At 40.5% G+C, this 21,984-nt stretch overlaps 1 protein-coding gene across 1 annotated transcript in view; it reads left to right on the top strand.

Moving 5' to 3' along the window:
- Positions 1-10,452: 10,452 nt before the first annotated feature.
- Positions 10,453-21,984, top strand: part of FRMD3 (FERM domain containing 3) — a gene marked incomplete at its 5' end in the record, with an annotated part of 237,551 nt that continues 226,019 nt past the window's right edge. The window contains one exon of the mRNA XM_084238592.1: positions 10,453-10,599. Within this exon, the coding sequence (XP_084094718.1) occupies positions 10,453-10,599 (147 nt within the window). The remainder of the gene's footprint in view (positions 10,600-21,984) is intronic.

Genomic DNA, 21,984 nt, shown 5'->3' with positions numbered 1-21,984 from the left:
ATTATGTTAATGTACCACTGATATTCCTGTTGGGGTTTCTAGGACCATGACGCTGTAGTTTGTATGCTATCGGTATACTTACCAGGCACATCATTCTCCAGAATGGTGGTGGAGGGGCATCACAGTTACATGCACTGTTGTTTCTTTCCCCATGAGGAACCAGTCTGTGGGGAGTACCCCAGCTCTTCTGCACCTTTCCCCTCAGTGAAGGGTGTGTGCCTCCACACCATTTAGTTCTCATCTCCCCACGATCACTAGCCAAGTGGAAGCCTTGCAGTTTGTATCAGTGTTATCTACTTCCCGGACCACAGCCTCCAGGCATTTCTTTCCTTCCGCATCTAGTTCAGTGAAGTGTGATTCTCCTCCGTGTCCCTTCTTGTGCAGCCTGTGATTGGTTTCTGATGTCCAAGAAGTGTTTCTGTCTCACCCCACACCATGGGCCTCATGGTCTAGTGTTCCTCTGGTTAACCTAGATGATCCTCTGGGGAATGAAGCAAGGAACCAACCCTGAAGACATATTGGTTCATCTCCAATCTCCCCTAATAGTTTTAAGGCAAGCTTTCTAGACTGGTGGTCTTCCAGGGACTCAGAATCCTTCCATGTCACTATTCCATTTTTCCCCTGAGTAGTTAGCCCATGGAAAGAGAGAAGAGAAGCATACCCATAGTCTTGCCAAGATCTGAAAGTGGCATTTAACATTTCTGATTACATTTCTTTGGTTAGAAGTTAATCATATGTCTACACCTAAATGCAAAGTACTTATAGTCTAGTGAGGCAGCCATGCATCCAGCAATAGTACCATTAGCATGTTTGTTAGTCAGTTATCACCCAGGTATTCTCTGTTACAAAGTATTCAAATCTGGTGACTTTTAAAAACAAGCATTTATTTTTACCCTTAGCAGATTTACATTTTGATTGCTGTTCAGCTGACCTAAGCTATGTTGGGCTACAAGGCTTTGATTAAGGCTCCAGGTTTACTGGCCATGGTGCTGAGCTGAAAGTTGGGCTCAGGCCTGGTCCATGTATATTTATTCTGGAAGGGGATGTTCCTTCCATGATAGATAAGTGAAAAACATATTGAGCAGAAATTGTGCCTCTGGAGACTTAGTTCAGAAGTGGAACAGTGTCACCTTTCACTAACATTCCATTGGTCACAGCAAATCACATGACTGAGCCCAACATCAATAGGGTGGGGGAATACTCTGCCTACTCTATCAGGAGATACAATGGACCCTTATGGCAAAGGTGAGTTTGGATAATGCTAATATGAGAAATACATGAATAATTGAGAACAGTGATGCACCTATACTCTATGAATGAAGGGGAGAATATATTTTGATAACTAACTGGAAATCTCTGGCTAGAAATCACATCTAACTTTTTTGTTTCTTAGCATTCATAGAATTTTTATAGCATATCAGGGAGAAATGGAGGAATTTGGGGTCATCTGCATGGGACAAAGTAAAAAAAAATCATTATATACTTATAATAAAGTAAAATATAAAACATTAAGAAAGTTTTAAATATTGATTAAGAATTGGGCCTCCTCGGTGGCGCAGCGGTTGAGCACTGGGTTGCGTAGCTGCCTGTAGCCTCTTCAGGGCCGGTTCAATCCCCAGCCGCTGGGCGAGGGTCCCACATGTCACGCAGACCTCTCCTGCCGCCCGCTGCTCCCCTCAGCAGTGTACTTCATCAGTCTGCCTGTTCTGCTCTCTGCTCTGAATCTGGTGAATTCTCTCACCCTCCCGTGCTTCTGACTGTACCCAGTGCTTGTATAAATAAATAAATAAATCTTAAAAAAAAGAATTATCTTATATATAAAGTATTTTCAATTTTTTAATGAGAAATTGATTTGCTTCTGTGAACCTATTTTATTGAGGTCACTTTTTTTTTAAATTAGGAAAATAATTTATTTAGACAGCCCAAACAAATATCAAATGTAGTGGCATGAAAAATGATGAGAAAGAATCTGTTAAGAAACAAATCTAAATCTCTTCTGAATAATTTGCATTAAAATTTATTGTGAATCTATAGTAGTAAATTGTATAGTCTCATGATATATTTTTTCCAAAAATTAACTTAGTTAAATGTAATGCTATAAATTATGAAAAGTTCTAGGTTAAATGTAGTCTGAACTATCCCTATTAAATACACATATGCATACATAGGGTAATAAATGGAAAGTAATAATAATAATAGCTAATATATGAGGTCTACTTTATACACAAAAATGTACTCATTTAAAGTGGACATGAGGGCCTCCCTAGTGGCACAGGGGGTTAAGCACCACATTATGAAGCAATCCGCAGCCTCTGCAGCATGAGTTCAATCCCCGGCCGGTCAGGGAGCAACTCACATGTGCAGACCTCTCCTGATTCATCCACCACTCCCCTCAGCAGGGTATTTTAGTCAGTCTGTCTGTTTTGTTCCCCACTCTGTCTCTGTGAATCCTCTACGCCCCATGTCTGGTCTTTAGCCCAGCTCTTGTATGCATAAATAAATAAATCTTTAAAAAAAATAAAGTGGACATGACATTTGACAACTTGCTATGTAGCTTCTTTTAGATGTCAGATTTTATGCTTGAAATGACTACTTTCAAATCCTGTGAAAATTTCTTGTAGTAATGATCCACTTAAAAATAATAGATTGAGCCATATGAAATTGCCACTCCTAGGTCATTCTTGGCCCACCAAAATGGCACTTTCATATGTTTCAACCTAATATAATCATTCTTTGTCTAATAAAATATTTAAAAATGAATATAGAAGCTTTAAATTTCAATACATATGGATGTCAAAATACTTATCTGAGCAATTCATTAATAACATTAGCTAGGTGTCACATTTGAACCATTTAAATTTTACCTTATTAAATTTGGCGTTTTGCTTTGACTCCATAATACTTGTTAAAACACAATCACATCGATACACAAATACATGCATTTTATGCATTTTTAAATTAAAATAAATTTCAACCTAACTTCAGGCACATATAAACATTAGTAAGCAAACTATTTTTACCTAGACTAGGAATATCCTTCAACAAATCTGCAAAGTGAGATACATTTGTAAAAAATCCTAATTTCAACTGATATAATTTGACAACTCTTACTTTGAATGCCAACACACTGTGGCATGAAAAACAGAATAGCACTCTGATCCCACGCACCTGAAAGCTGAAATCAGATGGACTCTAGGAGTTTGTATTTTGCTAGATTTCCCCATTTTAGTTTCATTATTCAGTCTGCAATTCAGTTATATACAAACATTTATATAAGAGAGTTTCTTTTTGAATAACACAATGTGTTGAATCTCAAGATATCAGATGAAATTCACACTGAGTACACCTTTCTGACATTGCCACAAAATCATGAGTGCACAAACACTTGCAGGTTTCCATCATATTTCATTAAAAGTCTTCATTTATTACCTCAAATAATTCATCTATAGTAGTTGATCTGGCACTTGGCTTGTGGAACAAATAGTGTTCCTCCAAGCAGTTCTCTTTGGGCTTCTAATTAGTGTGATTAACTGACAGTTATTCACAGCTGCAGTTACATCAATCTATAGTTAAACTTCTGAATTAGTGTGGTTTTTCCATTATATGAAATGTCACATGTGTCTTCTAATGGTATCATTCAATGGGGGGAAGCTCCTTTTAGTTTCTTTTACTTTCAGTAGTACTTTTCACTTAATTAGGTATGTGACAATTTCCATGCAGACAGATAAAAAGAACAGTGTGAGACATAACTTTAGCTATTAATTTCATGACTTTGTAACCAGCATTCTGTTATTACTACCAATCTCATAAAAACATTATTTCTTCTTAATATTTTATTTGTATTCAGATGCTTACAAATGATTACATCCCTCCTGTTTAATATGTAGGCGTTTGACTGAGATGATGATGTAGTTTGCATGGGGTCATTGCCTCATTTGCAAACAATGACGTCTAAACTGACGAAGAGAAGACTTACCGGGGCAGACATCCAAATTTGAGGTTTCTTTACAAGTTCCTAATTATAGGTTTCTTTACAAATTCCTAATTATGACTCAAAATCTATTTTTACTGCTGGGTCTGTCTTATGAATCTAAGAACTTTTAAAATTTAATTTAAAATTTCCATAAATGAATGTGTAAAAATAAATATAAAATATAAAATACTCAGTGGAGCTAGAGGTTTTTATGGCTTCAGAAAATCTTTTGGTCAATATATTTCTAGGTCACATTCACTCTTATTTATTTTAAGACAAATAATCAGGGAGATTTCTGAGAATATGGTAGAGTAGAAAGCACCAGGATTCTGTCTCACAATCTAGATAATAATTACATTGGCAGAATTTGTTTGATGTAACTATTTTGGTACTCTGAAGCCTACTGAAGTCGCATCTTCGTGGAAACTTGCACAGTAAATTGTAAATTGCAGTTCATTGTGGTAAATTTCAGTTCTTAGCATAGTAACAGCTCCCATCCTCACCCCCATCCCCATGGCAGGAGTCTTGCATGTGTTTCTGGAGCAGCATGTATCCACTTGCAGCAGCCAGGATAGACAATAAATACCTTGTCCTGGAAGTATCATGGATTTGTTCTCTGACTGCTGATTGATGCTTGTTATTACAGAGGTACAGATAAAGAAAAGGGTGGCCATTGTTGCAAATCTTCATTCTTGCAAGCTTCTCCCCTTCTAGCTGAAGAGAATTTCAGGGATTGAAAGGGCCAGCACCCTTTTGTCCTCTCTCTTCATATATTTTCTTTTTCTTCTTTTGGGACCTAGAAATGAAAGACTATGGTATTTAAAAAGCAACTGTATTTACAGGGAACTTTAGAAAATGACTGTGCATACCCAGAGAAAGGTGCAGATTCAGAAACAACATGAGAGAACTTAAAGTTTATACCTCAAGCTGATCCTTGAAAAAAGCATATAACAGCATCAACAATATCAAACAAAAACAATGAAGAGACAAACAACAAAACCCAGCAACCTCCGGGTGGAGGCTAGGTAAGGTGGTAGGAGAACCTAGTTCCAGAATTGACATATTATTAGAGTCAGATGTCTAGTTTTCAACAAAAACACAACAGGCATACAAATAAACAGGGAAGTACAGTCCAGTGCAGTATGTAATTGTAAAGTACATTAACAAATGAAAATTTCATTAGAGGGATTCAAAGGTGGAATTGAACAGAGGAAAGAATCAGTAAACTTGAAAGTAGAATAATGGAGGTTATTGAGTATGAAAAAGAGAAAGTGAAAGAGTGAACAGAACCCATGAGACTTGTAGGATACCATGAAGTGGACCAACATATGTACTATGAGAGTCCTAGAGGAGCAGAAAGAGAGGAATTTTACAGAGGAAATATTTAAAGAAATATTTGAAGAAAAATGGCAGAAAACCTCCTGAATTTGATGAAAGACATAAATATAAGCATCCAAAAACTTAATGAACTTAGTATAAGATGAACTTAAAGAGAACACAGCAAAACATATAATCAAACTTTCAAAAGCTAAAGACAAAAGAGAGAATCCTGACAGCATTAGGAGAGAAACAACTCAACATATAAACGGGATCTTCAAAAAGATTGCTAGCAGATTTCTCATCAGGAACTTTGGAGACCAGCAAGCAGTGGGGCTGATAGGTCTAAAAAGCAAAAAAATAAAACAAACAAACAAAAAAACAAAACCAGAACAAAGGCAAAACAAAACAAAAACTGTTAACCAACAATTATATAACTGGAAAAAATATCCTTCAAAAATAAGGGAGATATTAAGACATTCCCAGATAAAAAGTGAGGTAGTTCATTACTACTAGTTATGCCCTGCAAGAAATGCTCAAAGGGATTACTACAGTGAAGTATAAGGATACTAGACAGTAATTTGAAGTTGAATGATGAATTAATGATATCACTAAAGGGAAATAAATGGAAAATTATAAAAGCTTATATTATTGTATCACTGTTTTGTAACTTTTTTTTATTTCTACAGGATTTAAGGACTAATACATTAAAAGAAAACAAGTATTAGTCTAAAAGCTAGTATTATTGTAACTAGTTTGTAATTCCTAAAATTTTTTCTTACATATTTAAGAGACTAATGCATTGAAGAAAGTTATTGCTTTTTGTTTTTGGGCGCACATTTCATAAAGATATAATTTTGTAATACCAGCAACAGAAACAGGTGGGGACAGAACTACAAAGGAGCAGAAATTCTGTATATTATTTAAGTTAAGCTAGTACAGATTAAAATGAGAATTTTACAGCTTTTAGATGTTAAATATAATACCCATGGTAACAACAAAAAATAGCTATAGAATATGCACAATCTCAAATCAACAAGCAAATTTTACAACTTAAGGAACTAAAAAAGGAAGTGAGGCCCAAAAGTAAGGAGAGAAATAATAAAGATTGGAATAGATATAAGTGCCATAGGAAACAGGAAAACAATAGAGAAAATTAGTGACTTTGAAACCTGGTTATTATGTTAAGGTAGTTTCCTCCTATGCCTAACTTTTTGAATGGTTTTATGATGATAGGGTATTGAATTTTATCAAGTGCTTTTTCCGCATTAATTGAGATGATCATATGGGGTTTTTTCTTTCAGTTTGTTAATCAGTGATTAATCACACGTTGAACTATCCTTGCATTCCAATAATAAATCCTACTTGATCATGGCATGTAACCCTTTTAATATACTGTTGAGTTCAGTTTGTGATATTTTGTTGAGGATTTTTGCTTCAATGTACATAAGGAATGATGGTCTTTAGTTTTCTCTTCTTGTAGTGCTTTTGACTTATAGTGTGAGTTTAAAAGTATTCCTGGACCTCCCTGGTGGCGCAAGGGTTAAGCAGCACACTATGAAGCAATCCGCAGCCTCTGCAGCTCGAGTTCAATACCAAGCCGGCCAGGGAGCAACCCACAGGGTGCAGCAGACCTCTCCTGACTCGCCCGCTGCTCCCCTCAGCAGTGTATTTCAGTAAGTCTGCCCGTTCTGTTCTCTGCTCTGTCTGTGGTGGATCCTCTCACCCCCCCCACATCTCTGGCCTGTACCCCAGCTTTTGTATGCATAAATAAATCTTAAAAAAATAAAATAAAAGTATTTATTCCTCTTTAATACTTTTGATAAAATTGAGAAGGGTTGGTAGAATTTATGTGTGAAGCTGTAACAGCCAGAGTTTTTTCTTTGTCACAAGATTTTTGATTACCCAACTAAATCTCCTTACTCATTATGGGTCTATCCAAACTTTCTATTTTTTCATGATTTAACTTTGGTAGGTCCTGTGTTTTTAGGTATTTGTCTATTTCATCTAGGTTATCCAATTTTTTTTGGTTTACAGTTGTTTGTAGTACTGTCTTATGAGTCTTATTTCTATAGAATCAGCAGTGATGCTTCCACTCTCATTTTTTATTTTAGTAATTTGAGTTTTCTCTTTTTTTTCTAAAATTAAAGGTTTGCCATGCTGTTGGTGAGAATGTAGACTGGTCCAGTCCCTATGGAAAACAGTAATGGAGGCCTCTAAATGTTAAAAATAGATCTATTAAATATTAAAAATATTATCCAGCAATTTCACTCCTAGGTATCTATGTGAGAAATGTGAAAACACTAAGCTGAAGGAGTATGTACACTCCTATGTCCATTGCAGCACTATGTACAATAGGCAAATTATGGAAACATCCTAAGTGTCCACAGACAGAGAAGCAGATTACAAAAATGTGATGCATCTACATAGTGGAATACTGTTCAGCCATAAAAATGATGAAATCTTGCTATTTGCAACAACACAGGTGGAACTAGAGGGGTTATGCTAAGCAAAATAAATCAGAATATCAGATGGTTTCACTCTATGTGGAGTATAGATAAATAAAACAAAGGACAGAGGAAAAAAAAAAACAACTCTAGATATCTGACTATAAAATTGAGGATACCAGAGGAGGAGAGGAAGGTGGAGAGCAAAATGTGGAGGGAGCACAGTGAACTATGGTGGAGGACCACTGGGTGTTGGGTGTGGTGCAGTAATATACATCTGAAGAGGTGTGATCCTACACTTTTCACTCATCTAGAGTATTGCAAATCATGTTACTTTAATGAAATAAAAAACAATGGCCTTATGGCAGCCTTGGGAATAATAACAAAATAAACAGGAAGGACTTTCAAAAAAGACCATCAAAATGTCCCTATAGAAATTGATCCTTTCTTAAAGATGGACAGGGAATATGACCTTGAATAATTTGTGCAATAATATGAAATATCAAGAGCAGTCTTTTAAAATTCCTAACCATTTACATTAACAGCAGAAACATATAATTTAGGGAATAACAAAGATTGGGAAAAGACATCAACAGATGCATATTTGATATCATGTAAAAATTATCATATATAATATATATTAAAATATATTTTATTTAATAAAAAATAAAAATAAAATAAATTTTATCCTATCTATCTATCTATCTAGCTATCTAGCTAGCTAGCTAGCTAAAGAATTGATCTCCAGATTGTCTTAGATCTGCTCTTTGGGTTGGGAGGAATCATTCAATCCCTGTTGGGACAGTTCCTAGCACTGTCACCTTATATAAGCATATGGGGGCTTCAGAGTACAGTCCTCCATGGCCTTGTCTCATTCCAGCTTCAAGCCGCTTGAAAGGAGTACAGAACTAACAGAGATGGGCTCCCATTTGAAGTAGGAACAAGAAATTAAGACTTTCCCAAGGTCTCTGGGGTTGGCCAGTAGCTGCACCAAGAATCAAATTCCCATTTTTCCAGACCTTCAACACCCACCTCCCTGTCAGGCCCGCCTTAATGCCATCCCATTATTTAAATACTTTTTTTTAATACTTAAAAACAATATCAAGCTATCATCTTTTAAGGAAAATATACTCTATCCTCCTAACTTGAAGAACAGTCACGGTTTGGAGTCTCCAGAAGTAGATCCTGAGACTGACCTATCCGGTATTACTGATTAACACTGGAGGACTCAGAAGCAGGTAGGGGGAGAAGTCCAACAGCAATATAAGCCCCACTAAACCTCAGTCAACCCACTGGGTCCTAAAGCTCCTATACCCAGAACATGCCAAAGCAGCCCTCCCTCACCCTCAGGATCGCTCGTGCCTTTAGATGAGGGGCCCTGTGCAGCTGCAATTGCTCCAGCTGGGTAACAAGCCCTTCCTCTAACAGTTACTCCTTAATAACCACCTGTTCAGCTCCGAGAGGGCGCCTGGTGAGAATCATCTTCCAATTCCTGGACTTGCTAGATCCTACGTCCAGCCTCTGTCCACCTGCCCCTCCCACAACCGCCTCGACCCTGTGGACACACCACAATAGGAGCTTGAATCACCACGGGGGCGTAGAGGGGTCGGGGATCCTTTCACCCCAACACCGGAGGTGTGCTCCCAATTCTAGAGTCCATAGTACACGAAGACTGATCTAAAATAGACGGGGCACATCTAGAATCCTGGGAAACAGGAGAGCAGGTGGAGGTTGGCTGGGCGGTAGAAGGTTTCTACCAGGGAGGGGAAATATGGACCCTCTAGCTCAGGTCTAAGCTACTGCTAATCAAAGATCCTACTGAGATGCTGGGAGACAAAAAAAAAAAAAAAAAGCTCAGAAAAGGTTCTGAATTTCTTAGAGAATGGGATTGACTTCCACTTAATATTAAATAAAACAAAGACTTACAAAATCCCCGTAAGTACCAGAGATTGTTACTAGTTGCCACATTCCCGGTGTAGCAGCGTCAGGGCCTCTTGTTACTCTCGGGGGTTCCCCTTAGCCCAACCATCCTCCTGCGCGGTGGACTCCTCCTTGGGGGTGTGGGTCAGGATCTCTCTCCGCCCCCCATGCCTCCTCCCACCCACCCCTCCCCACCTCCCCTCCCCACCCCGCCTGCGATCAGGTCCCTGGGGCCGAGCGCTATAGGGGGCTTTCGGGCGCGTGGGGGAGCCGGGGCAGGGGCGAGCGCGCGATCTGGACCGGGAGGGATCGCGGCCGGAGAGGGAGGAGGCAGCCGGGCCCAGCCTGACGCAGCGGCGGCCGAGGCAGCGCAGGCCCCCGCCCGGGCGCTTGGCCACCATCGCCAGCCGGGCCCTCGCCTCACCTTCCGCGGCTCCGCGCGCCCGGGAGTGCGTGCGCCGCGCCCCGGCTGGGGGTCGGGCGCTCTGGGCATCCTCGGAACCGAGCCGGGCGGAGGGAGGCGCAGGAGCGCGCGCCACGCGCGGAGGCGGGGAAAGCAGCGGTTAAGGCGGAGGCTAGGAGAGGGGAGGGAGGGAGGGAGGGAGAGAGGGAGGGACCCGCCCGCCGCGCCCCAGCCGCCAGGCATGTGTGGCCACAGGCGCCGGTCGCCGCCGCTGTCCCGGGGCTGAGCCGCGCCTGGGTCTCCGGGACGGTGCGGGAGCGAGTGTGTGCGGCCGCCCGAGCCAGCTCCGAGCCGGCCCCGAGCCTCCCGCTTGCTCCCCCGGGCCGCGGTGCATGTTCGCCTCCTGCCACTGTGTGCCGAGAGGGAGGAGAACCATGAAAATGATCCACTTTCGGAGCTCCAGCATCAAATCACTCAACCAGGAGATGAAATGCACCATCCGGCTGCTGGACGACTCGGAGATCTCGTGCCACATCCAGGTGCCGGCGACGTGGGGCGCGGGCGCGGGGCGCGCGCGGGCAGCTGGGGGCCCTCTGCGGGTGGGCGTGCTCAAACAGGGTCGAAAAACCCGCCCGGGGCCCTGCTGCCAAGCGAGATTTCGCTTCCTTCGCCTTCAGGCAGGGAGCTCTGTCCAGGCATGGGGGCACTGTCCCCAGCAGGCGCCAGGTGCACGTTATCCGCGCCCCGACCCCTTGCTCTGGCATGCAAGCTATGCGCGCATCTCGCGGCTCCCAGGCTAGGGGCGCGGGACAGCATCCTGTTGGGGGACTCTGACCTGCCTATCTCCTTACCCCGCCAGGAAATGGGAGCTCCCAGAACAGAGTGGGCACCTGCAGGTCTCTGATCCCTTCCTCCACGTGGAGAAGGCATGCCCATCTCTGGTTCACTCATTTTTCTCTTGAATGGTGCCCTTGGCCTCAGGGACCCGTGTTATCTTTGTCGCCCCAATACCCGTGCCCTTTACTTTACGTGGGGGCGGTGGCGAAGTTTCCAGGGAGTGAGAGGCCGGGCAGTCCCCGGCTCCAGCGTCGAGAGATGGGGCGCACTCTGCGCGTAACTGGAGCTACCTCCAAGGAATCGTATGAAAGCTGCGTTTCAGAAGAAGGAAAAGGGCTGTAAGGTCGGCAGAGAAGTGGCCTTGCAGGATAGGTATCCAGGAAAAAGCTCTCTTGGAATATTATTGTTGGACTCTCGTTCTCTTCCGACTTGGGGAAGACCAGAGTTCCTTAGGTGAAGACAGCTTTGTTGACAACCCTATCGTTGTCAACAACTGAATGCCTTTGGGCTTGCTTGTAGGAGATCGTGTGTGAGCTGCAAGGGTGTGTGTGTGTGTGTGTGTGTTTGTACCTTCCACGAATATATGACCCACTAGGTACGCACACCTGGAAAAGTCATGTCAGGGCTCAGCACCATTATTTTCTGATTTTACACTTATTTACCTTTGTGATTTCTTTTTCTTAATCTGAGTTTTAAGGCTCCAGGACACAGCTGTTTTTAAAATAAAGGCACCCTATCTATTCATTGGGTGAGAGATGGGGCAGCGTCTCCCAGTGGCAGGAATCTGTCTTTGGGCTGCATTAACCAAAAGTGAATGAATGAAAGATTCCCACCCCCCACTTTATTTATTTATTTATTTATTTTTTTGCTTGTTTGTTTTGGCTTTTCAGTTGGCTGGTTAATGGGAGTTTGTGAAAAGGGGAACTGTGGCAACTAATTTGTAAACTGACAGAAGGACAAGTTTCAAGGCAGGAATGTGATACCCCATTCTCCCAGGGTATTTCTCCCAGCAAAGTAGACTCCCATTGAATTTTCTGGTGAATCTTGAATTTCATTGTGAGCTAAACATTGCTGCTGACTTAATAATAAAAGGATTAGCAGGATAGGCAGTTTTCTGACCGCCATAAGGGTTGCACATAAACGTTTGGCGTGTACTGTCTTGTGATCTAGAGAGTGGTTTGTGTGCTTGCTTTAAGTGGATGTACAGGTCCTTTAGCTCATATTGACTATGTAGGTAGGAGGGGCCAGCAGCACAAAGAGGGCCCTTGAGTTCTCTTCTGCTCTTTAAGCCCTCTGTCTACCTTGTCCAGTCCCGGTTGGAATTTACACTATTGATTTCCCCAGCCCTCAGCCCCCAGGCACTAAGTGTTCCTTAGAATAGATAAATAGTTCCCCCATAGGACGTGTATTTGTTGTCTGGTGCTCTGGGAAACAAATTATAGCCAATCTAATAACAGTTCGTAAAGTTAGAGTTTGCTTGGCCCACTTGATGCCGAAGAGGTTAAAATGCTAAGTTTCAGAACACTGATTTTGGTTTTGCTTGAAGAAATACATTTCACTCTGTGCACATCTTTTTCTATCCCTTCTGGTCCCCAAATGGTGATTATCACTTAAGTAGTTAACAGATTTTTTGGATTAATTTTGTACCTTCCTAGGAACTGAACTCCAAATCTAGGGATTGAAATTGCTGTCTGGAAATAGGGGCATGGAACTTTTCATTTGTTTAGAGTGAGAACAAAATGACATTGTAAAAAAGAACCTGATGTAGTCACCAGTACACACCCTGGGGAATCCATCTAGCCTTCCTTCCTTGCCTTTTCCCTTCATCCCAGGGAATCACAAAGTTATTACAGGGACATGTGGACTGTCATACAGTGTTATACACAGGCTTCTTCCATAATGTATGCAAAATGTACATTTTTTCTTAAAAACAAAAGTTTTTAAATATTCCTTTTCCAAATTATATAATTCTGGTGAGATTTTGACCAAAAAAAAGTTTCACGAAAACTAATGGCTCAGCCTCAGCAGCCTGAGAGGCAGTACCAGTGGGAGATGATGAAAATCACTTGCTCACTCTCACAGGGACTAGCAGGATGTCCCATCACATATCATTTGCATGTGAGTGATTAGGTAGAGTGGAAGAGGATTTTCAAAAGGACAGGCAACAAAAGGAGAGTTTAGCACCAGACAGAGGTCTCTGGAAAGGGGATAAATTGCTCATTGCTCCCTGTTGGGCGTTTCCCATCTAGCTCATTGCCTGTCAACATGAAGGTAGCATGACAACATCGGACTGTGAATCAGGAAATGTGTAGTTTAGTTTTATTACCAACCCTTGAAGTCTGGAGACTGTAGAAGGATAAGCTCACCTCTACTTCTAATTCATTCAGTCTTGCTGCTTCAAGTGGACTGGAATCCTAGCTATCTTCCCCATTCCATTCACTTTTTTTCAGATGCCAATTTGGTTCCTGATAGCATCTTCTAATGAACTTACCACCTTGTATAATCACTTTTATTGAACTGTTCACATTAGTCATTTTTTAGCAAAGCCTGGTAAATGTCTTGATATTGTTGGAATTTCAGATTTTTTTCAAATAGAAATCTTAGCATAGTGCTTACCACATAGTTCATACTCAGTAAATATTTATAGCTGTAGATGAAATAATTTCTTTTCTAGACTGCTCTTCCATGAAGATGGGAACATTTTGTTGTGGTTGTTGTTCATCAAAAAGTCTCCAATATCTGGAGTAGTACCTGGCATATAGTATTTATTCAGTAAATACTTGTTGAATGAATGAGTGCTAACCAGTCCAATATCTAATGTAGCTCATTGCCTATCAACATGAAGGTGGCATGTCAGCATTGACTTGTGAATCAGGTGATGTGTAGTTTAGTTATATTACCAACCATTTGTGTGATAGCGAGTGAGTAATTTGACATTGGGAGTCAATGTTTCTTTTGCAAAATACAGGAGTTGGGTTGATGGATAGAGCCAGTTTAAAACTATAACCAAGATGAAAATGTATACATTGTGCAAAAATGAAAAACAATGTAAAATATATAAAATAAAAGTAAAAATAAATCAATGACTTATTACTTAACCCAGTTGTATTTATTTATTTATTTATTTTTTATAATAAATTTTATTTTTATATTCCCCATACAATTGCAACCCCTCCCATTCTGACCCCAATCCCTCCCCTCCTGCCCCCCACCCCCCAAAAAGTGTCTCTGGTTCATAGTTTTTTGTTGATTTTGATTTTCACTTTCTTATAGTTATTCATTTTCCTGGTCCCTTATTTAAGTTTTCTAGATTCCTGCTATGAGTGAGACCATCCGGTATTTTTCTTTTTCTTTTTGGCTTATTTCACTGAGCATGATCCCTTCCAGCGCCATCCATGTTGCTGCAAATTGCATGTGTTTATCTTTTTTGAATGCTGAGTAATATTCCATGGTGTATATGTACCACATCTTCTTGATCCAGTCATCTATTTTTGGGCATTTGGGCTGTTTCCAAAGCTTAGCTATTGTAAACAGTGCTGCTATAAACAGAGGGGTGCAGGTGCTCTTTGGAATTTATGTTTCTGTGTCCTTTGGGTAAATACCTAGGAGTGGAATTGCTGGATCATATGGAAGCTCTATGTTTAGCAGGTCCAGAAATCTCCACACAGCTCTCCATAGTGGTTGGACCAGTTTGCACTCCCACCAACAGTGCAGGAGAGTTCCTTTTTCTCCACAACCTCGCCAACATTTGTTGTTAACCCAGTTGTATTTAAGTAAAGCATTGCTGTTGACAGAATGGTTGGATACACATCATCTCGTGATTTTCATAACTGTCCTGAATTATCTCCATTTTATTGATGTTATTGATTGTTATCTCAATCTTATAGATATGGAAAATGAGGTTCAGAGACATTAAACCACTTGGGTCACTTAGAAAATAAGTGGATCAGAACCCAGGCCATTTGAGTAAACATCTAGAGCTCTTTCTTCTCTGTAGCTCAGCCCTTTGAGACTTGGGATCCTTATGGATCCTAGAGTAGCCAAGTTAAAATGACCTAGATAATAAGGAGACTTATTTTACCTAATGAGAAGTCCAGAGGTAGGTTGGCTTCAGGGTTATTCAGCAACTGCATGGTTGTTCAGCAGCTCAGCGCTTTCCATCTTATCCACCTTTTCACTCTGCCATCCTAAGCACTTCAGCTATTTCGCTTATAAATGTCATGATTTATAAGGTGGCTGTAGCAGTTCTGTATGTCCTTTGGCACTATCTCATCCCCATATTACAGAGGACTATCTTTCGGGAGACCTCTATCATTCTTCTAGTTAGATCCCATTGTCCAGAATCAGTGCAGTTGGTGTCTTCATGCTCTCCTCTGTAATGGGAGATGGGTTTTGAATTATGGAAGCAGTAGAAGTGTGTGTGTGTGTGTGTGTGTGTGTGTATCTGTAATGGGAGGAAGGAATGACTCTTGGCTAAGTAAGCAATAGTGTCTTCCAGAAAAGTTCAAATTGGGGTACGATTATTACAGTAAAACTTTCAGGTGAGTTTAATAAGATATTATCTCAGTCCTGGCTGATTTTAGGCAATCTTTGTATGATCAAATTCCAGAACAAAAATATTTTGTTGGATAATCCTTTGTAGTTTGTGTTATTAAATATCAGTTTAGTCCTTAACAAAAGGGTAAGACCTGGGTAGATATAGGCCACCTTGTCTACAGCAGGTACCATTGGAAAAGCTCTACTCTGAAGTGGTAGTATGACAAAGTGGCTGAAAGTGTGTATTCTAGAGTGTTTGGGTTAGAAGCCTGGCTCTACTTTGACTAACCAGATGATGTGGGGATAGTCTAGTCACTTTATCTCTTTGGACCCCAATTTCTTCATTGTTAAGTGGGGACAGGGATGGCACAGACCTTCGTGAGCTTGTTGATAAGGATTAAATGAAGAATATATGTCAAATGCTTAGTACTTAGCTAATAGTAAGATCTAAAAAATGACTGTTGTGCCAGTAGTGTGTGGAGGTACCTCAGAGGAATCCTAAGTTGTAGGAAGACTTTGGCTTAAACTAATGTCTTTAAGTTATCCATCACTTTCTGACTGCAATTTGATGGGCCTCCTGCTTTTGATCTGTAAAATGGGTGTCATAATTCGTCAATTGCCAGCCTCTGTTGGATTATTGACACGTGCATTTAAAAGCATGTTGTAAATGTCAAAGCACTGACTAAATGTAAAATACTATTCTAGGCGATTTAGTTGGAAAAAAGGTTACTGCTCCCTAAGTTTCTTATCTGTTGGAACAAGAATTGGGTGGTCACCTGCAAACACACGTAGGTGCTAAGTATCAGGATCTATGATATGATCCTGTTGATGAAGTCCAAGTGGGGTCCAGCAGTCACCCCTTTTCTGCTAGTAAGGACAATCCAGTGCTTTATCAAATGCATCTAGAATGCCATTCAGAGTCACAGAAAAATCAGATACAAAAGAAGTGGAAGGGGAAGACAGTTTGTTAAATACTGTGCCCAGCTCTCACATTTTCAGGCATTGATTACATGGGCCAGCTTTTTATATATTAAGTATATTCTGAACAAAAAGTAATGTTATTTCAGTGGCCTGAAATAACTTACACTTACATCTTATCTTTTGATGTCTTCAAAGCAAAGCAAAGTGTATTGACTGCAGGGAGAATATAATACTGTTAGCTCCAAATTATTTAGACAGTGTATTTGCTGGGTGCTTTTAACTTCATCTAACAAATTCTAATTCAAACTGGTTTTAACATTAAGGAAATTTATTGGCTCATATATCCAGAAGTCCAAAGTTAAGGATTTAATTCAAGGACAGCTTTGTCTTTTGTGTGGCTTTATATTTCGACTGGTAGTGAACTGTCATAGTAGTTCCATTTCTTACTTTTTTAAAAAATTACTTATTTATGCATACAAGAACTGGAGTACAGGCCAGAGGTGTGGGGGTGAGAGGATTCACCAGAGACAAGAGTGGGGAGCAGAACAGGCAGATAGACTGAAATAAACTGCTGAGGGGAGCAGCGGACAAGCCAGGAGAGGTCTGCTGTGCCACGTGGATCACCTCCCAGGCCAGGGATCAAACTCGTGCTACAGTGGCTGCTGATAGCTTCATAGTGTGGAGATATAACCTCTTGCCCCACCAGGGGTCCCCCCCCCCCCATTTCTCACATTTTAACAAGAAGAGAGAAACTCTTCCACCACGGCATTCCAAACAAAAGTCCTGCAGTTTTACTGACAGACCTTCTAGGTAACATGCCCACTTCTAAACCAGTGATTGTACTCAATGGAAAGGGAAGTGCTGATTACTTTAAGGTGATTCAAATCTGAGCTTTGCAGGTGGATGGAATCAACTTCCCTCCTGGTGGTGATCTGTGTGGAGGAGGGTTCAATACCTGCAAATCAGGGCTTTCTCTGGAAGGAGGGATGGGGGAGATGGTCACTATCAAGATAACCTCCAAACCTACTCTGGGTGCCTTGCTTAGGCCAGTGGGTCTTGAAGTGTGATCTGGGAACCCTGGAAGCTTTTGAGATTCATTTCGGGGGCGTCCATGAGGTTCAAACTATTTTCAAAATAACACTAGATATTATTTTCCTTTTTGGTAGTAGTTTTATTGAGATACAATTCATATACCATAACATCCACCCACCTAAAGAATACAGTTTGAATGTGTTCACAGAACTCTGCAACCATCAACACAGATTCAGAACATTTTCTTCTTCCCCAAAAGAAACCCTGTGCCTGTTAGCAGTAATACTTCAGTTTTTCCATAAACCTCCCAGCCCTGGGTAAACCCTAATCTACTTCTTTCTCGCTGTGTAGATTACCTTTTGGGAACACTTGATAAAAGTAGAATCATATAATATGTTAGCTTTTGTGTCTGACTTATTTCATTTATGTAATGTTTTCAGGGTTCATCCATGTTAGCATGCAGCAATGTTTTTTCCTTTTATTGTTGAATAGTATTTCATCATGCTTATAGAATTTGCTTATCCACTCAGGAGTTGATGAAAACTTGGGTTGTTTCCACTTTTTGGCTGCTGTGATAATGTTGCAATTCCTATAAAGCTGTTGTATGGACAAGTTTCATTTGTCTTTAGTGAATTTCACCTGGGAGTGAATTTACTGAGTTTATGGTAACTCCATGTGCAATCTTTTGCAGATTTGCCTACGTGTTTTATTTCCCAAACAAATGTACTATTTTATATTCCCACCAGCAATTTATATGGCTTTTAATTTCTCTACATCCTTGCCAAAATTTGGTATATATGCTTATTTCATGATAACTATCTGATTAGTGTGAAGTGGTATCTCATTGGGGTTTAGACTTGTATTTCCTTGATGGCCAATGATGTTGTACATCTTTTCATGTGCTAATTGGCTATTTGTATATATTTTTTGAAAACTATCATCTTGGATGCTTTGCTCATTTTTCATTGGATTAGAAACTTATTGAATTTTTAGAGTTAAATATTTTGCATACAAACCTATTATACAATAAATGATCTGAAAATATTTTTCTACTATTCTGTAAAATGTCATTTTGCTTTTTTGTTGGACTCAAAAATGTGAAGAAATCAAATTTATTTAGGTTTTCTTTTGTTGCTTGTGTTTTGGTATCATAGCTAGCTAACTATTGCCTAATAAGGTCATGAAGACTTTTGCTTATGTTCTAACAGTTTTATAGTTTTAGCTCTTACACTTACATCTTTGATTCATTATTTTATTGATATGTAATTCACATAATGTTAATAATTCACGTATTGGTAATAATTTGCATTTTAAACTGTACAATTCAGTTATATATTCTTAAGGCTGTTAAACAATCACCACTCTCTAATTCCAGAACATTTTCATCATTCTCCAAATGAACTTGTACCCATTAAGAGCCATACCCTCTCTTTGATCCATTTTGGGTTAATTTTTGTATGTGGTATGAGTTAGGACTCCAAATTTTAAATTTTTTTTCTAGTGTATATCCACTTGTTGAAACCCTCCACCACCACCACCACTGAATTGTCTTATCACCCTTGTTGAGATGTTTACTTTTTTCACTATCATTCTCCTCACAAGTATACAGTAGAATTTTCCAGAGGTTGCATGATATGTGATATTGTAAGACATTGAATGAAGAAGCAGATGTGAGAATCCAGCTGTCTTTGAATGAGTCATGCATTAAAGATATTTGGTGACTGTCAATTTACTGAACTTCCTGGAAAAGAACCTTAACTAAAGCAAAATCGGATGCCCAGGCATCTTGAGCCTCCAAGATGGCAAGTTACAAGTTTTTGAAATTATGTCAATAAATAAAAAGCACTCAGTGTGTGCATGAAAAATCTGTACATATATATTTGGAATTTTTTAAAAAAGATTTATTTATTTATACAAGCACTGGTTACAGTCAGAAGTGTGGGAGGGTGAGAGAATTCACCAGAGCCAGAGTGGGGAACAGAACAGGCAGACTGATGAAATACACTGCTGAGGGGAGCAGTGGGCAGCAGGAGAGGTCTGCGCGCCATGTGGGACCCTCGCTGGTGGCCGGGGATCGAACAGGCACTGCAGAGGCTATGGGCAGCTTCGCAGCCCAGCGCTCAACCGCTGCGCCACCAGGGGAGGCCCTATATTTGGAATTCTTAATGGTAATCGTGTGTGTGTGTGTGTGTGTGTGTGTGTGTGTGTGTGATAATGTTAAGAATGGAACAAGGCTCAGAAAACATTTCCCACTTACACTTGTTCCCAGCTAAACCTTGACTTTTTCCCAACTCTAATAATTAGATCAAGTCATGTCTTATTTCGAGACCCTTCTTTTGATTATGGAAAATGTACAGCATAAAAGCATTAAGTGTTCAAAATGTAAATCGTTTGAATCAGGTCCATTAGTCAATTGAATTATTAAATTGTTGCTTCTTTTTCTGAGTAGCCCTTTTTGGAAGACTTAAAAACATTACAGGGATAGAAATATCAGAATTTGTACCATAGAGAATTGAATCTGAGATCCACATGCATAAATAAGTCTTAGGCATTGGCTACATAATAAGTTCTCCTCTAAGTTTCTATACTGTGTAATGAAGGATTAGAGCTGCTTCTTCCGTGAATAGCAGAGAGCCAGATGTGGAATCCAGAGCTGGGGAAAATGGGATTATGATTAGGAACCACTGGGGTAGTTTTTGCAACTAAGGATTGAACTTGATTTACGCTCCAAAGAGTCAGTTCAGTTCTGGGAGAGATGTGTAAATGTTCCTTGGTCTCTGAGGTTCCTATGCAACTTCTGTGTTCTTTTCAACATGCAAATTTTGATTCAGAAAGTTGTAGGAGGATCCTGAAATTTGATTTTCTAACAAGCTTCAGGGCGCTACTGCTGTTGGATTGTGGAACACACCTGGAATAGTGAGATGTTATGGAACTTATCTGTCTTATAATACTATTCTTAATTTCTTTAGTGTGGAATTTTTTGGCCCTTATCTCCCCTGGCAGTGCTTTAGCCAGCACATTTCCTTAGTAGATGTTCAATGAATGTTGATGGGTGACTGAATAAAGAAACCCTTGCAGATGTTTCTATCACAGACGGATTGGAGTGCTGATTAGATACTGATGCTGGGAATGGAACTATTCCTTTTCTCCCCCTACCCAGCCCCACCAAGAGATTGTTTTTCAAACAGGATTTCCTATGATGGCCAATCTGATTTGGTGTTGAATGCCCTTGACAGCACAAGGGGGTGGTGGAGGATGAGGGACTTCTGGTCCCTCTGGGTTCCCCTTCCCACTCTTGCTTTGCTGTATCCTGGACTCTTGGTGACATTGTAGGAGAACTCTGGCAACTTCTCAGCACAAATAAATCACGTGTATAAGCCAGCAGTGCCTGGAAATTCCCAGGGGCATAGGGGGTCCAGCTGTTCTCATTTGCAGAAGTGACCCCAAGGGACAGTGACCCTGGAGAACAGTGCAAAATGAATTTGAAGTGTAACATAATCTCTGGAGCTGTCTGTTTTGGTGAAGCAGGATGGAAATGAGAGGCTCACTTTAGAAGCAAAACTCATTCTGAAAGAGAAGAACATTTGTATAGATCAAGCAATTATGTTTTCCAAAAGTGAATTGATGAAAGTTTTTTAAAATAATATTGACCTCATTTAATAAACATTAAAAAATCTTCTATATGCCAACCACAGAGTTGGGATGTAGAGATAAAAAGAAACAAAACAAACTATCAGGAGGCTCATTGGGCAATAGGAATAGGATACAAGAGGAAAATGACTTATGTGGAAACATCACCATCTGTATGTGCAAGTGGAGGAACAGAGAAGCCATCTAAATCAGACTGAGCCACCACTAAGTTTCTCTGCTAGAGATGAATCTTGATTAATAATTAAAGGGCAAGTGGAAAAAGACATTCCAAGTAAGATGAACCCTTGCTTGATAACAAACCCTGGGCACAATACAGCATGATTGGATGTGAAGGAATGGAGACTAGGGGGTAAGTTTCAGGTGGGTGGTTTCAGTGACAGGGATAATGGCAATGTCACTTCATGTGAGACAGGAATCACCACATAATTTTTAAAAAAGAGATTTATTTATTTATGCATACAAGAGCTGGGGTGCAGGCTAGAGGCATGGGGGGTAGGGCATGGTGGTGGTGAGAGGATTCACCAGAGACAGAGTGGGGAGCAAAACAGGCAGATCTACTGAAATACACTGCTGAGGGGAGCAGCGGGTGAGACAGGAGAGATCTGCTGCACCATGTGGGTAGCTCCCTGGCCAGGGATCAAACTCATGCTGCAGTGGCTGCAGATAGCTTCATAGTGCTGCAACTTAACCACCAGGGAGGCCCCACCAGGGAGGCCCCACCACGTAATTTTTGTGGCACACTGCAGAATGAAAATATGGGGTCCTTTGTTAAAAAATTGTTCAGAATTTCAAGATTGTGACACTAGACCATTAAAGCAAGTGTTGGTCTCCATGCAAATGCACAAATCAAATAACCATGAAGCTGGTGAGATTCCATCTGTTACCTGAGGAGAGAGGATAAAGAAGCAGGTGAGGGAGGAATCTGATGAGTCCCATTTTAGACCTGT

This window comes from Talpa europaea (assembly GCF_964194135.1).
Source record: "Talpa europaea genome assembly, chromosome: 7".
NCBI lineage: Eukaryota > Metazoa > Chordata > Mammalia > Eulipotyphla > Talpidae > Talpa > Talpa europaea.
Note: the sequence above shows the minus strand (reverse complement) of the source record. Positions and strands in the feature narration are given on the sequence as shown.